Here is a 17,094-nt window from a genome sequence, read left to right on the forward strand (position 1 = left end):
CGCCAACGGAACCAATCTCAACAACTTCTTCTGCAGAGTCTGTTGTCTGCAAAATTGTGATGGCCTCGCTCTCTTTTGTTTCTAAGGAAACTTCATCATTTGAGTCATCTGGGTTTTCTACTGGACGACTAGATACATCATCAAAAGAGCTTTTCAGAGACTGTAATCCAATCTGAACAGCTTGGATTATTGTCTCTGAAAAGCTCTTTTCAGCAACAAGCTCATCACAGTGGTTCAGTGATAATTCATTGTCATTTTTGTCTCCATCTGCTGGAAATAGGATTGAGGAGTTGTCCGGTTGCAGTGAATCTTCAGGTCCCCTCAATTCTCCATTCAGCTCCTCCTTTCCTGCCTCTTCTAGTCTAAGCTCCGATTGACCGTGATCGGCAGCAGTGACAATGCAAGAAGAGGATTTCTGTTCCACCTCTACTGCTGGCTCCTCCTCATCCTTGACTGTCTCAGTTTCCTCCAAAGGTCCACCAACAGAAAGGACATCGTCACTGCCTGAGTTCACGGTTGTGGATTGATTGGACTCCACTTGCACATCTGAGCCAGATGAGCTCACAAGGCAATCAAAGAAGATATCAGTGTTTGATGAGGCCTCCAACTTGTTTTCCTTAGTCTCATAGTTGCTTGTGGATTCAGATTTGTCTGTGGCTGCATCAGCATCGCTTGGATCTTGTGATTTAGCCTCAACGGTTGCCATAGTGCTTGCTGCTGTTTCAAAGCTGTTTTCGGCATCATTGGTCGTGCATTCTGATTCAACCTCATTAACAGACCCGGCTTCATCCGTTGTGCAATCAATAATTTCGGATTCTACCTGAACATCCGTCTTAGTTGGGACATCTTTTCCATCTTTAGAGTTATCTACATTTGAAGTACATTCTCCATCACGGTCACCGGTGCTCTCGGTACTTTTGGAGTTGTCGATAAGATTAGTCGTACTGAGGTTGGACTCTGTGTTGGGACTCATAACAGATTCCACTCCTTCTACCTCGGTGTGCACAATATGTTGCTTGTCCTGCTCATCCTTAACTTGATCCATCCTTAATTCCTTCTGGCTTTCAACAGGAGAATTGACAATTGCAGGTTCTGTTGCAGAAACATCATCTCTTGTGGCCGACTCTAAATCTTTCTCCGTTTCTAAATCTTTATCCGTTTTGACATTTTCCTTTTCCGTTACACATTTTTCCTTTGTGTCATTTTTCTGCTTTTCATCCTCCCGCGCCCCTCCCTTCTTCTTCTTGCCTTTCCTCTTCTTTCTCTTCTTCTTCCCTGTAGCAGCAGCAGCAGCACCCTGAGGCTGAGATGTGTTCGAGATCTCCTCTAACTCCTCGTTCTCCGGCTCATGTTGAGGAGGTTCGGTGTTTGATGTGGCTGGCATTGACTCCTCAGGTGTGTTTGATGTGACTGGCATTGACTCCTCAGGTGTGTTTGATGTGGCTGGCATTGACTCCTCAGGTGTGTTTGATGTGACTGGCATTGACTCCTCAGGTGTGTTTGATGTGGCTGGCACTGACTCCTCAGGTGTGTTTGAGGTGGCTGGCATTGACTCCTCAGGTGTGTTTGATGTGACTGGCACTGACTCCTCAGGTGTGTTTGAGGTGGCTGGCATTGACTCCTCAGGTGTGTTTGAGGTGGCTGGCATTGACTCCTCAGGTGTGTTTGATGTGGCTGGCATTGACTCCTCGGGTGTGTTTGATGTGACTGGCATTGACTCCTCAGGTGTGTTTGATGTGGCTGGCATTGACTCCTCGGGTGTGTTTGATGTGGCTGGCATTGACTCCTCGGGTGTGTTTGATGTGACTGGCATTGACTCCTCAGGTGTGTTTGAGGTGACTGGCATTGACTCCTCAGGTGTGTTTGAGGTGGCTGGCATTGACTCCTCAGGTGTGTTTGATGTGACTGGCATTGACTCCTCAGGTGTGTTTGAGGTGACTGGCATTGACTCCTCAGGTGTGTTTGATGTGGCTGGCATTGACTCCTCAGGTGTGTTTGATGGGGCTGGCATTGACTCCTCAGGTGTGTTTGATGTGGCTGGCATTGACTCCTCAGGTGTGTTTGATGTGGCTGGCATTGACTCCTCAGGTGTGTTTGAGGTGGCTGGCATTGACTCCTCAGGTGTGTTTGAGGTGGCTGGCATTGACTCCTCAGGTGTGTTTGAGGTGGCTGGCATTGACTCCTCAGGTGTGTTTGATGTGACTGGCATTGACTCCTCAGGTGTGTTTGAGGTGGCTGGCATTGACTCCTCAGGTGTGTTTGATGGGGCTGGCATTGACTCAGGTGTGTTTGATGTTGCTGGCATTGACTCCTCAGGTGTGTTTGATGTGACTGGCATTGACTCCTCAGGTGTGTTTGATGTGGCTGGCATTGACTCCTCAGGTGTGTTTGATGTGGCTGGCATTGACTCCTCAGGTGTGTTTGATGTTGCTGGCATTGACTCCTCAGGTGTGTTTGATGTGGCTGGCATTGACTCCTCAGGTGTGTTTGATGGGGCTGGCATTGACTCCTCAGGTAAGCTGACTTTCATCATATTCTCTACGACTTCTTCCTGCGAACATGAGTCTGCACTGCCTCTAGTTAATTCACTTCCCTCAACTTCCTCCGGGGCGTTTACTTGCTCTTCAGAGAGATCATTACGTGCCTCTCTAACATCATCACTACACTCGACAACTAAGGTTTCTGAATCCCCAATACTAACTTTTTCAACTTCTATCTCGACATTACTTGTCTCTGCTACATCTCCCAACTCAACCTCGTTTGCCCCTGGATCTTTTTCATCAGGACTTGTCACAATCTCTTGAAACTCAGAGTTGCAAATCATTTTATCTTTGGCATCTGTGATTGGAGAGTGATTATTATTGTCAATATCATTGCTGAGGCCACTTTCTCCAACACTGCCCTCCACTGGGGGCAGGTGTGCCTCTTGCTGTTCCCTAGATGTTTCCAGTGTGGAAGCACTAGTGACATTACAGGGTGTAGATGTTTCTAGTGTGGAAGCACTAGTGACATTACAGGGTGCAGCAGAGCTCAAGTCTCTCTCTTTAGCTTCCTCCAGCCTGTCTCGATGCTGATCTGGATCCACCTCTTCCTCTCCACTACTTCTCAATTGAGTCTCTTGTACGCTGCCTGAGAGATCATGAGAAGCAGACGGTGATGAAACACCGGAAAATGATGACTTGAAACATGATTTTCAAAAGCGTAAATCTTTTTCACCTTGACCAAAGCGCAACAGCAGAAGTGAATAAGAGGCAGGACACTCTAGACTGATTCAACAGCAGAAGTGAAGAAGAGGCAGGACACTCTAGACTGATTCAGCAGCAAGAAAGAGATGGAAAAAGACGAGGATGGCCCAGAAAAGCCAAAAAACAAGAAGAGGAAAAGGAGGAGAAAGAGAGGAGCACCGAAATGAAATACCTGATCCCAGATGCATCAAAGAAATAGAGGAAAGGCTCGAAAACGTGTAGTTTGAAATCACTACAGTGGTGTTGTATGGTGTTTGAGAATCGGTGTGTGTGTGTGTGTGTGTGTGTGTGTGTGTGTGTCATTAAGGTTACTGATTGTCAATAAGCAAAGTCTTATTAGAGGGAAATATGTATATGGAATAGTTCAATTAAAATCTCATGACTACTAGACTATACAGCTATGGAATTTACTATACTAAATCAAACAAGTCTAATTATGCTACAAATAAATCTCTTTCCAGACCCCCAAAAACTGACCGGTCATTCAACATCTGTAATATACACACACAATGTGCTGTAATACACACACAATGTGCTGTAATATACACACACAATGTGTTTTTGCACTCATATGCCCTGTTATATTTGTACTATGTTGTAAATGGAGTCCACAGCACAAGAATTTCACACGTGATACTTGTACCATGGAGTGACAATAAAAATCTTGTATATTCAAGATTCAAGATCTTGAATCTTGAATATACACACAATGTGCTGTAATACACACACAATGTGCTGTAATATACACACAATGTGCTGTAATGCACACACAATGTGCTGTAATATACACACAATGTGCTGTAATATATACACAATGTGCTGTAATATACACAATGTGCTGTAATATACACAATGTGCTGTAATACACACACAATGTGCTGTAATATACACAATGTGCTGTAATATACACAATGTGCTGTAATATACACACAATGTGCTGTAATATACACACAATGTGCTGTAATATACACACAATGTGTTGTAATATACACACAATGTGCTGTAATATACACACAATGTGTTGTAATATACACACAATGTGCTGTAATATACACACAATGTGCTGTAATATATACACAATGTGCTGTAATATACACAATGTGCTGTAATATACACAATGTGCTGTAATATACACACAATGTGCTGTAATATATACACAATGTGCTGTAATATACACACAATGTGCTGTAATACACACAATGTGCTGTAATATACACACAATGTGCTGTAATATACACACAATGTGCTGTAATACACACAATGTGCTGTAATATACACAATGTGCTGTAATATACACACAATGTGTTGTAATATACACACAATGTGCTGTAATATACACACAATGTGCTGTAATATATACACAATGTGCTGTAATATATACAATGTGCTGTAATATACACAATGTGCTGTAATATACACAATGTGCTGTAATATACACACAATGTGCTGTAATATATACACAATGTGCTGTAATATACACACAATGTGCTGTAATATACACAATGTGCTGTAATATACACACAATGTGCTGTAATATACACACAATGTGCTGTAATATATACACAATGTGCTGTAATATACACACAATGTGCTGTAATACACACAATGTGCTGTAATATACACACAATGTGTTGTAATATACACACAATGTGCTGTAATATACACACAATGTGCTGTAATATACACACAATGTGCTGTAATATACACACAATGTGCTGTAATACACACAATGTGCTGTAATATACACACAATGTGCTGTAATATACACACAATGTGCTGTAATACACACAATGTGCTGTAATATACACAATGTGCTGTAATATACACACAATGTGCTGTAATATACACACAATGTGCTGTAATATACACACAATGTGTTGTAATATACACACAATGTGCTGTAATATATACACAATGTGCTGTAATATACACACAATGTGCTGTAATATACACACAATGTGCTGTAATATATACACAATGTGCTGTAATATACACACAATGTGCTGTAATATACACACAATGTGCTGTAATATACACAATGTGCTGTAATATACACACAATGTGCTGTAATATACACACAATGTGTTGTAATATACACACAATGTGCTGTAATATATACACAATGTGCTGTAATATACACACAATGTGCTGTAATATACACACAATGTGCTGTAATATACACAATGTGCTGTAATATACACACAATGTGCTGTAATATACACACAATGTGCTGTAATATACACACAATGTGTTGTAATATACACACAATGTGCTGTAATATACACACAATGTGCTGTAATATACACACAATGTGTTGTAATATACACACAATGTGCTGTAATATACACACAATGTGCTGTAATATACACACAATGTGCTGTAATATACACACAATGTGCTGTAATACACACACAATGTGCTGTAATATACACACAATGTGCTGTAATACACACAATGTGCTGTAATATACACACAATGTGCTGTAATACACACAATGTGCTGTAATATACACACAATGTGTTGTAATATACACACAATGTGCTGTAATATACACACAATGTGCTGTAATATACACACAATGTGTTGTAATATACACACAATGTGCTGTAATATACACACAATGTGTTGTAATATACACACAATGTGTTGTAATATACACACAATGTGCTGTAATATATACACAATGTGCTGTAATATACACACAATGTGCTGTAATATACACACAATGTGCTGTAATATACACAATGTGCTGTAATATACACACAATGTGCTGTAATATACACACAATGTGCTGTAATATACACAATGTGCTGTAATATACACACAATGTGCTGTAATATACACACAATGTGCTGTAATATACACACAATGTGTTGTAATATACACACAATGTGCTGTAATATACACACAATGTGCTGTAATATACACACAATGTGTTGTAATATACACACAATGTGCTGTAATATACACACAATGTGCTGTAATATACACACAATGTGCTGTAATATACACACAATGTGCTGTAATACACACACAATGTGCTGTAATATACACACAATGTGCTGTAATACACACAATGTGCTGTAATATACACACAATGTGCTGTAATACACACAATGTGCTGTAATATACACACAATGTGTTGTAATATACACACAATGTGCTGTAATATACACACAATGTGCTGTAATATACACACAATGTGTTGTAATATACACACAATGTGCTGTAATATACACACAATGTGTTGTAATATACACACAATGTGTTGTAATATACACACAATGTGCTGTAATATACACAATGTGCTGTAATATACACAATGTGCTGTAATATACACACAATGTGCTGTAATATATACACAATGTGCTGTAATATACACACAATGTGCTGTAATATACACACAATGTGCTGTAATATACACACAATGTGCTGTAATATACACACAATGTGCTGTAATATACACACAATGTGCTGTAATACACACAATGTGCTGTAATATACACACAATGTGCTGTAACATACACACAATGTGCTGTAATATACACACAATGTGCTGTAACATACACACAATGTGCTGTAATATACACAATGTGCTGTAATACACACACAATGTGCTGTAATATACACACAATGTGCTGTAATATACACACAATGTGCTGTAATACACACACAATGTGCACTTTGGTTTGGAAATGAAGTGTAGGAGATGAGCTGAAATCATGAAAATGGTGCAAGAGATAGATAATGACATGCAGCCAACATGTAGTAATGAAGAGACAGCTTCAAATGCAAGAAACACTTTTTCCAGTGAAACGTAAGATGGAGTGCAAGATGTGCAACATGCAGGCTTAAGGTCAGTGCAAATCACAGCAGGTGTAAACACTGTAGGAGCAGAACAGTACTGAGCAGCAGGTGTAAACACTGTAGGGGGCAGAACAGTACTGAGCAGCAGGTCTAAATACTGTAGGAGCAGAACAGTACTGAGCACTATAGAGAGCCGCAGTAACGAGTCCGGAAATCATCGATGCTAACAGCCCTGGTTCTTCACAGTTTTCGCCTATGGGAGTTTTGAATGGGTTTTTGGCGCGATGCTTCTAATAATCTCTCTGGGCAACGCTGGCTTAACGCGAACCAGTGTTTAGTAACATCATCTTCACACATGAAGACCGCTTTTATGAGTTTTGAAGCTTTTATGTGCCGTTAAAAGGGTGGCTAGCTAGCAAACGGCTAAATGAGACTACAATGTCGACGCGGATATTATACGTCATCACGAGTGAACGTGGAAATTCTTTCTCTCGCGCCTTCAATCACAATCAATGCGTGGATGCCTATGCGACACTGTGTGTAGTTCTGGATTAGCTTAGCACGAGCCTTTTACCTCTAGGGCTCGCATTTACGCTTCAAAACTCATGAAAGTGGTCCTCATGTGTGAAGATTATCCCGCTGAACCTTGGTTCGCGTTTGATTAAACTTGCGTTGCCCACAGACATTATTTGAAGCATCGTGCCAAAAACCCATTCAAAAATCCCATAGACAGAAACAGTGAAGAACCAGGAAGTTCGGGACTTCCGCATTCAGCCTACAAAAATACGTCATCCCTGTGGCTCTCTATTAGGACAGAAGAGTTCATTCCAAAAGGAGACATCCAGTATTTGAAACAATTGGCACCCCTCAATTGTATTTGTTATTCCTTATTTTGAGCCATTTCCTGACTAAATAGTGACATTTTAGAGCATTCAACCATCTGTTTTTTTGTTTTTGTTTTTCATTGAGCAAAGAGGTAACCTATTGTTTCCAGAATGGACACTGCATATAGCATTTTGGAATGAACCTCTTTGGCTACTGTAGTTTTGTGCTGAGCAAAAAGCATGCATTGGCCATTTCTTCCACAATGTGTTTTACCGAGCATGCTGTTGCCTTCCGTGGGGGAAGTGTGTGAGTCCTGGGCCAGGCGGGCGCCGGGCTCTCCACTGGACGACCCCTCCGTGTCTGCCTCAACCACGTCCCCGTTGATGTTGTTCAGATCGGGTCCCAACACTATTCCATGTTTCTAGGGGAAATTGGAGGGCAAGCATAATCATGAAACTGAGCTGCACAAATTAACTGGTTGATTTGTTTGATTTTGGCAATGAAAGATCTTCTGAACTTCTGTGAAATCTCCTCACATGTCCATAAAACAGCGCTTCGAAACACAGTGAAGCAAAAGTAAACCTGGAAGATCTTTGTATTATAAGCATAGTGGGAAGATAGGACCAAATAATTACTGATCAGTCACTTTCTAGCTTCAAGCAATTTTCCAGGATGCAATTTTCCAATTAGAAAACTTTATTCAGCATTACGCCTATATCAAACCCCTTGTTTGACATTTTAGAGCAGCTTGAATTTAGAGTCCTAAAATGAAATGGAAAAAAATGAAAGTGCAAGAAGACCATACAGTAATTGGAAGAAAGAAATAATGACTTCACACAGACTCAGTACCTTCAGAATATCTTTCAGCTGGACCGCCTCGTCTCTGAGCTCATCTCGCTCAATTCGGATTGCGTCTGTATATTCTTTCTGTCGCTCTAAGGCCTGAGCAAAAGCCCCGAGTGGCAGGGATGACGTGCAGAAGAGGAGGAGAATTTGCACAAAAGAAGTGATAGGAAAGTGAAAGAAGGAATACAGTTTCAAGCAAAGGAAGGTATTGTTTGCCAGGTCAAAAGTAAATGGGAGACATGCGGAAGTCAATAAATTGCAGAACCGTTGGGTCAGGTAGTGTTAACTTTGTCGGCTATTTTTTTTATTTGGTCTTAGTCCCGTGTCAAATGTCCTTGTTAGTTTTTATCATATTTAGTCAACCTCATCCTGTTTTTATTTAGTCAAGTTTTAGTCGACTAAAAGTTTGAGCATTTTAGTCTCGTCTTAGTCAATGAAACTAAAAGTCTGAACATTTTAGTCTCGTCTTAGTCTTGGGGAAAAAGGTAGTCGACCAACATTTTTCGTCGACGAAATTAACACTAGGGTCAGGTCATACCCCGATTTTTTTATCTTTCCACTCCAGCGTCTCCTGCAGGTCTGATATTTCCCGAGCGAAGCCGTCCTGCTTCAGACGCAGCTGACGGATCTCCTGAGTCGCAGGAAAGGGAGGGGAAGTTGGAAAAGAAGAGTGATGCAGCAGAGAAACAAACAAAGTGCATAAAGAAGCATAAAGGTGAAGAGATAGGAAAGTGAAATCTACACCCCCTACATGCAGCGTGGTTACAGAAGAAATGAAGTGAAAGCCAGCTGCTTGTTGATATTTGTTAACACCTTTATCTCTCCGGGCGAGGTTTGCTGAGCATGCATTTCTAGGGCACAATGAATCAAATCGATATCGAAAATCGCAATTATGGCCAAGTCTGATATCCAAATCGCAGGAGCCGCTGCATTTTGTTTCAGGTCACAGTAACTGAAGCATTGTGCTGCTACAGAAATTACACCATTTCTTTCAGCAAAAATGAAATGCAAATATCATTATTTGCAATATGATTTATTTACTTATTCATTTTGCATATCGTGCAGCCGTAGCTCTTTGCTTCACACTCGTACAGTCACACACACACACACACACACACACACACACACACACACACACACACTTCGACACGTGGGAGCAGAAGATGGGACTCCTGTACTCACATTTAGCAGCTCTTCACTTTGTTTTAGCGTCTCTTTCATGTCACTGAACTGGAACTGCAGCACGGTGTGCGCCTGTTTCTCTCGCTCAAAGTCCTGTGAGGAACAAGAGAAGTCTCGGCACAAGGAACTGGACTTCTTTCGGAGAATAAATGAATGAGTTCATTTCTTAAACACTGGTCATTTTGTCAGCTAAGGACATGAGTTACCCCACTTTAAACAAGTTTACTTAGATCAATCAAATACAGATACCTGCCAGTGTGGGAAATCTAGTCTTTATAATGTTGCTGTTTTTGATAGTTCTAATAGTGCGTAGAGACCCCGATCCCAACAACTGATGTTAGAAATGCAGCAATTTAACAACCAATTCCCACCACTTGAGCTTGCAGTGCAGTGGAGTAAGTTTAGTGCAACAACAGATCAAACAAAATGGATCCCTTCATGTCCTCTGTATGAAAAGTCGTGAGGCTTCCTATTCCTATAATAAACAATCTTTTCTATCCAATCCCTTCGTTATTAAACTTTTACTTCCAGTAAAACTAGCCAGTGTCAAATGACTTGATCAACACATTTCAAAGACTTTATTTCTCCGCCTGCTGTACCTTGAGTTTCTCCTCGTATTGGCGGCGCGACTCGGAGAGCAGCTCCTCGAGCTCCATGAGTGAGTCCTTCAGAGTGTCCACCTGGTACATCAGGTTGTTCTTCTCGTTGTCCAGCTGGGCATTGGACACCATGGCCTTGCGGTACTTCTCCTCCACCTCCACTAAGGCATCCTAATATGGAGTCATGGAAGAGAAATAACATACTCATGAAAGAAAGAAAATCCAATGCAATCAAAAATAATACTATTTCACCCCGGCTTGCAGGTCTAATGAAAATACACACACGCACGCACGCACGCACGCGCACACACACACACACACACACACACACACACACACACACACACACACACACACACAGGAAGAACAGATGACAGTAACAGACACCAGAAGAACAGGTGACAGTAACATGCAGGTTAGAGAAGTGAACTTGTAACTTTGCTGGTTAGAACGCCAGTTTTCAAGCTCGCACACCAGTTAGGAAAATGTGCACAGGGGAAGAGAATGAACAACAATCTGCACTTGTTCAACAGCAGCACCAACACTAGTGCACCCATGAGCAAGGCACTCAACCCCCAGCCAAACTGTCCACAGACCAATGACAGAAGACTGCAGATGTGTTAGGTGTGTCAGTGTGTGTGTAACTGTATGAGTGTGTTACAGTAGGTGTGTCAGTGTGTGTGTAACTGTATGAGTGTGTTACAGTAGGTGTGTCAGTGTGTGTAACTGTATGAGTGTGTTAGGTGTGTCAGTGTGTGTGTAACTGTATGAGTGTGTTACAGTAGGTGTGTCAGTGTGTGTGTAACTGTATGAGTGTGTTACAGTAGGTGTGTCAGTGTGTGTAACTGTATGAGTGTTACAGTAGGTGTGTCAGTGTGTGTAACTGTATGAGTGTGTTACAGTAGGTGTGTCAGTGTGTGTGTAACTGTATGAGTGTGTTACAGTAGGTGTGTCAGTGTGTGTGTAACTGTATGAGTGTTACAGTAGGTGTGTCAGTGTGTGTAACTGTATGAGTGTGTTACAGTAGGCGTGTCAGTGTGTGTAACTAACTGTATGAGTGTGTTAGGTGTGTCAGTGTGTGTAACTGTATGAGTGTGTTAGGTGCCCCCCGGGCGCTGTACGAGAAAAGCGACCACTGCTCCTGGCCTGCCCCCCGGAGGAAAGGACAAAGCCAGGATGGGTTAAATGCAGAGGACAAATTTCACCGGCCACCGTCAGCATGTGTGTGTTGTGGCCCTCCGTGCATGTGTTGATTGTAATCGTGTGACAATAAAGACGGGCTTGTCTGTCTGAAATCGTGTTTTAAATCGTGTGTCAGTGTGTGTAACTGTATGAGTGTGATATAGTAGGTGTGTCAGTGTGTGTAACTGTATGAGTGTGTTACAGTAGGTGTGTCAGTGTGTGTGTAACTGTATGAGTGTGATACAGTAGGTGTGTCAGTGTGTGTGTAACTGTATGAGTGTGATATAGTAGGTGTGTCAGTGTGTGTAACTGTATGAGTGTGTTACAGTAGGTGTGTCAGTGTGTGTAACTGTATGAGTGTGATATAGTAGGTGTGTCAGTGTGTGTGTAACTGTATGAGTGTGATATAGTAGGTGTGTCAGTGTGTGTAACTGTATGAGTGTGTTACAGTAGGTGTGTCAGTGTGTGTAACTGTATGAGTGTGTTACAGTAGGTGTGTTAGTGTGTGTGTAACTGTATGAGTGTGATACAGTAGGTGTGTCAGTGTGTGTAACTGTATGAGTGTGATATAGTAGGTGTGTCAGTGTGTGTGTGTGTAACTGTATGAGTGTGTTACAGTAGGTGTGTCAGTGTGTGTGTAACTGTATGAGTGTGATATAGTAGGTGTGTCAGTGTGTGTGTGTAACTGTATGAGTGTGTTACAGTAGGTGTGTCAGTGTGTGTGTAACTGTATGAGTGTGATACAGTAGGTGTGTCAGTGTGTGTAACTGTATGAGTGTGATATAGTAGGTGTGTCAGTGTGTGTGTGTAACTGTATGAGTGTGTTACAGTAGGTGTGTCAGTGTGTGTGTAACTGTATGAGTGTGATATAGTAGGTGTGTCAGTGTGTGTGTGTAACTGTATGAGTGTGTTACAGTAGGTGTGTCAGTGTGTGTAACTGTATGAGTGTGATATAGTAGGTGTGTCAGTGTGTGTGTGTAACTGTATGAGTGTGTTACAGTAGGTGTGTCAGTGTGTGTGTGTAACTGTATGAGTGTGATATAGTAGGTGTGTCAGTGTGTGTGTAACTGTATGAGTGTGTTACAGTAGGTGTGTCAGTGTGTGTAACTGTATGAGTGTGATATAGTAGGTGTGTCAGTGTGTGTGTGTAACTGTATGAGTGTGTTACAGTAGGTGTGTCAGTGTGTGTAACTGTATGAGTGTGATACAGTAGGTGTGTCAGTGTGTGTAACTGTATGAGTGTGATATAGTAGGTGTGTCAGTGTGTGTGTGTAACTGTATGAGTGTGTTACAGTAGGTGTGTCAGTGTGTGTGTGTAACTGTATGAGTGTGTTACAGTAGGTGTGTCAGTGTGTGTAACTGTATGAGTGTGATATAGTAGGTGTGTCAGTGTGTGTGTGTAACTGTATGAGTGTGTTACAGTAGGTGTGTCAGTGTGTGTGTAACTGTATGAGTGTGATACAGTAGGTGTGTCAGTGTGTGTAACTGTATGAGTGTGTTACAGTAGGTGTGTCAGTGTGTGTGTAACTGTATGAGTGTGATACAGTAGGTGTGTCAGTGTGTGTAACTGTATGAGTGTGTTACAGTAGGCGTGTCAGTGTGTGTAACTAACTGTATGAGTGTGTTAGGTGTGTCAGTGTGTGTAACTGTATGAGTGTGTTACAGTAGGTGTGTTAGTGTGTGTGTAACTGTATGAGTGTGTTACAGTAGGTGTGTCAGTGTGTGTAACTGTATGAGTGTGATACAGTAGGTGTGTCAGTGTGTGTGTAACTGTATGAGTGTGATACAGTAGGTGTGTCAGTGTGTGTAACTGTATGAGTGTGATACAGTAGGTGTGTCAGTGTGTGTGTAACTGTATGAGTGTGATACAGTAGGCGTGTCAGTGTGTGTGTAACTGTATGAGTGTGTTACAGTAGGCGTGTCAGTGTGTGTGTAACTGTATGAGTGTGTTACAGTAGGCGTGTCAGTGTGTGTGTAACTGTATGAGTGTGTTACAGTAGGCGTGTCAGTGTGTGTAACTGTATGAGTGTGATACAGTAGGCGTGTCAGTGTGTGTAACTGTATGAGTGTGCTCAGTCCGCCTATCACAAGTAAATACAGGCAGATTAATGGAATTAAAAAACAAATGTTGCAGGTCTACATTCCAGTTGTGAGTTTAGTAAGAAGTGCAGGACTGCTTCAGTACGAAAGTAAAGAATTAAGCTAGTCGACGATTTAAGGAAAGCTTTCAGTTATTTATTGATTGATTCGTGGCAGAAGAGGTCTCTCCTTTGACCTTTCTACTGATGTACAGGATCTCATGTAACTATTCTTTGTGCTATTTTAGTGAATTAACTTAATGATTTGGTTAACAGTGTACATATTCTTTACCTGAAAGTAGAGGAGTCCCAAACAACCAGTGCAAGTTAGGGGCAGCGAACCCATTGGTTAATGACAGTGAGTCTGGAGTTGCATATTTGAGGGGCTCAGACTTGTACCTTGACTTCTTTGAGGTTCTGGATGTACTTGGTCTCCACATCTTGAATCTGATCCTTCAGTTCATGGATCTCCTGGGGTAAAGAGTGTGGGAGGGGAGGGGCGAGCGGAGAGGAGAGGCGTGGCGTGGCGTAGCGGCGTGGAGAAAGGTGCAGCAGAGAGTTGGGTGACAGAGCAATGAGAACAGAGAACAGTAACAGAGACGCTGTCACAGAGACGATGGAAATGACATGGAAACAGAGCTTGAGTGGAGGAAATGGGACTGGCAGTCACGTCCTCAGAGAGCTTCATAGAAGTCTTGATCATGTTGGAAATGAAAGGAAACATTTCCAACACGCTCGGACAAGCATCCATCAGATTGTTGTCAATGTTGTAATTTACTGTTAAGGTGTCTTTTCCCTTTGACTGTCTCCAAGGGACTCATTCTAAAAGGAGTGGAAGTCTCCCTCTCCTCCTTCCTTTCAGTTGTGGCTGATGGACATGGTCTCAGTTATGCAGAGACTCAGGTTCCTGAGGACCAACTCACTTGGGAAGTTTTCCACTATTTGGGAGCAGTTTCTGGGCCTACTTTGATGTAGTGACTCGCCCAGCTGACCTCTCATGGACCCCTTGCATGTGATCCTATGCAAAACATCTCTCATAAGGACATGATGAGCACACTACGCTGCTGGTAGCAGAGTCGTTACTTTGACAACGTAGTTTATTTTTCATTTTTCCTGTGTATCAGCCTGTTTTTGTTTTTATGTTTATGTTCTGCTTTCATGATCTGAAAACTGTAAAATAAAATAAGGTGTATTTTCCCTTTAAAGCACGCATTAGATGTGTGAGACTCAAATCAAAATCACCATCTGACTAAATATCTGCTGTGTTGAATGGTGAAGTCGACAGTCCACAGATTCCACACGTGAATCAATGAATCGCTTATTTTCCAATGACGACGATGATCGTCAAAATCCTGCGACAGCTATCTCTGTGTGCCAAATAAAGAGAAAGCCGTGATGCTTCAGGAAGTGTCCATTCTCTCCATTCAAATTCTGTGAAAGGAACCATTTCGGCGGCTCCATCGGTGCAGATTTACCTTGATTTCTCGTATGGAGGCCTCGCTGTCTACGGTTATAGCCGTCTCACCGCTTCCTCTCCGGGAGGAAGTCCCGCCTACGGAGGTGAGCGTCGCTGCTGTTAAGGCAGAAGCTGCTCGAGATCCCTGAGCGAGAGAAGAATCACAACAAAAACAATGAGAAATATATTTGTATAGTGCTTTACATTTTTTTTTACAAAATTTCTGTAAAATAACAGACAAATCACCTATAATATAGTCAACACATATCCGAGGGTAACTACACAACACAAACCACTAACAGTAAAATATAGAAAACAACATATGAAGATGAATTTAAGTGGAAAATGGTAGAAAATGATATCCAAGTACAAAACAAGCATTTTGTTAAGCAAAGCACAAAGTCACACTTCACTCACCTTCTCGAGATAATCTCTGTCCTCCACCTGTTGGGAACACAAGGAAATACTGTCAGACAAACCAAACCTCAACAACGGATGTCAAGGCCACCGGGCCAAGACACACCGAGGAAGGAGGGAGAAAGTCAGTCAGTCCCAAAAACTCCTCATCCATGAGAATCTCTCCATACTATATCATTCGAGAGCCGGTGGCGTGGCACGGCACACAGTTGTTCAGTTGTGATGTCATCAGTGATGTCGAGCAGTTGCGTTCAGTTGTGCTGTCATCAGTGATGTCATAAGTGATGTCACTCGAGCAACTGTGATGTCATAAGTGATGTCACTCGAGCAGTTGTGATGTCTGATGAAGTTTAGTTGCACTGTGTTGTTACCAGACGTTTTAAGTACACAAGATTGCTCAACTGCGCATGCTCACAACAGGAGGGGGGGGGGGGAGAGAGTTGTGTTGTCACTCGGGCAGTTGTGATGTCATTAGTGATGTCACTCGAGCAACTAAATGCGCAATTGAGCGCCGCACATGCCAATAGGGCAGGCCTCTGTGTCACGCGGGCCATCTAGTATTTATTAAAAAGCCTCCATCTAATAAATAACACTCCTAATCAACAGATTAGGCAATGAAGCAATGTGTCCACGCTTGGAATCTGCCTTCTATTGATAAACCAGGCAAATAAGCTGATTTCAAAAGGCAACTCCATACAAATCAACAAGTTAGTATCAACACTACTTCATTATTATAATACAGTACACACATAAATGATGACAGGTGACCCTAACAGCACAGTTTTGTCACCAAGCAGCAGTTCATAGTTCACACAGAGAAACACGCTGTCTGTCTGTCACAAGAGGAGTTCTCTTCAGTCCCCATGCTCAGTCAACACATATCACCCATCTGTGACAGCAGACTCTTGACTTCTCCCTCCTCTGTGACAGCAGACTCTTGACTCCTCCCTCCTCTGTGGGAGGCCAGGCCCACTCACATGAGGAAAGTCTGGGATAGTGACGTCGTCCAGGTCCCGGCTGCTGTTGGCCGCGCTCCTCAGGAAACTGGCCACAGAGCTGCAGTTGTCCTACAGCAGCCACCAGGGGGCGGAGCACAACAACAAACCAGTCTGTCAACACCACGACTAGACTGTCACCACTTGCATTTTTCAAAACAGCCACTGACAACAGCAAGCCCCGAAACAGGACATAGAAGCGGAGATAGTAGAAACTGTAGATAGTAAAACTTGAATGTGAATACAAAAATGATCAATAGTGTTCTGATGGGCTGAAACATTTCCTTTAACATTGTCTGTCTTTACTTTCCATATTTTTCTTTGTGTCAAATTAAAAGAATGTTTTATTTTACTACCCCAACTTCTTAATTTTCTTCTTTTAGGCTTTCCTTTTGATGGTGTTTGATGGTGAACTATTTCTTTTGAGCAGACACACCTAAAATAATCACTGGTGCCGTCAAC

At 42.1% G+C, this 17,094-nt stretch overlaps 1 protein-coding gene across 1 annotated transcript in view; it reads right to left on the reverse strand.

The window, feature by feature from the left end:
- The window catches only part of LOC310781440 (leucine-rich repeat flightless-interacting protein 2-like), a 90,068-nt gene that overhangs the window by 6,327 nt on the left and 66,647 nt on the right, over positions 1-17,094 (reverse strand). The window contains exons 7-12 of the mRNA XM_083642069.1: positions 15,638-15,664; positions 15,240-15,365; positions 14,164-14,235; positions 10,505-10,675; positions 9,906-9,998; positions 8,151-8,298 (exon numbers count right to left, since the gene is read on the reverse strand). Coding sequence (XP_083498195.1) covers positions 8,151-8,298; positions 9,906-9,998; positions 10,505-10,675; positions 14,164-14,235; positions 15,240-15,365; positions 15,638-15,664 — 637 coding nt within the window. The remainder of the gene's footprint in view (positions 1-8,150; positions 8,299-9,905; positions 9,999-10,504; positions 10,676-14,163; positions 14,236-15,239; positions 15,366-15,637; positions 15,665-17,094) is intronic.

Source organism: Poromitra crassiceps (assembly GCF_964638095.1).
Source record: "Poromitra crassiceps genome assembly, chromosome: 8".
Taxonomy (NCBI): Eukaryota; Metazoa; Chordata; class Actinopteri; order Beryciformes; family Melamphaidae; genus Poromitra; species Poromitra crassiceps.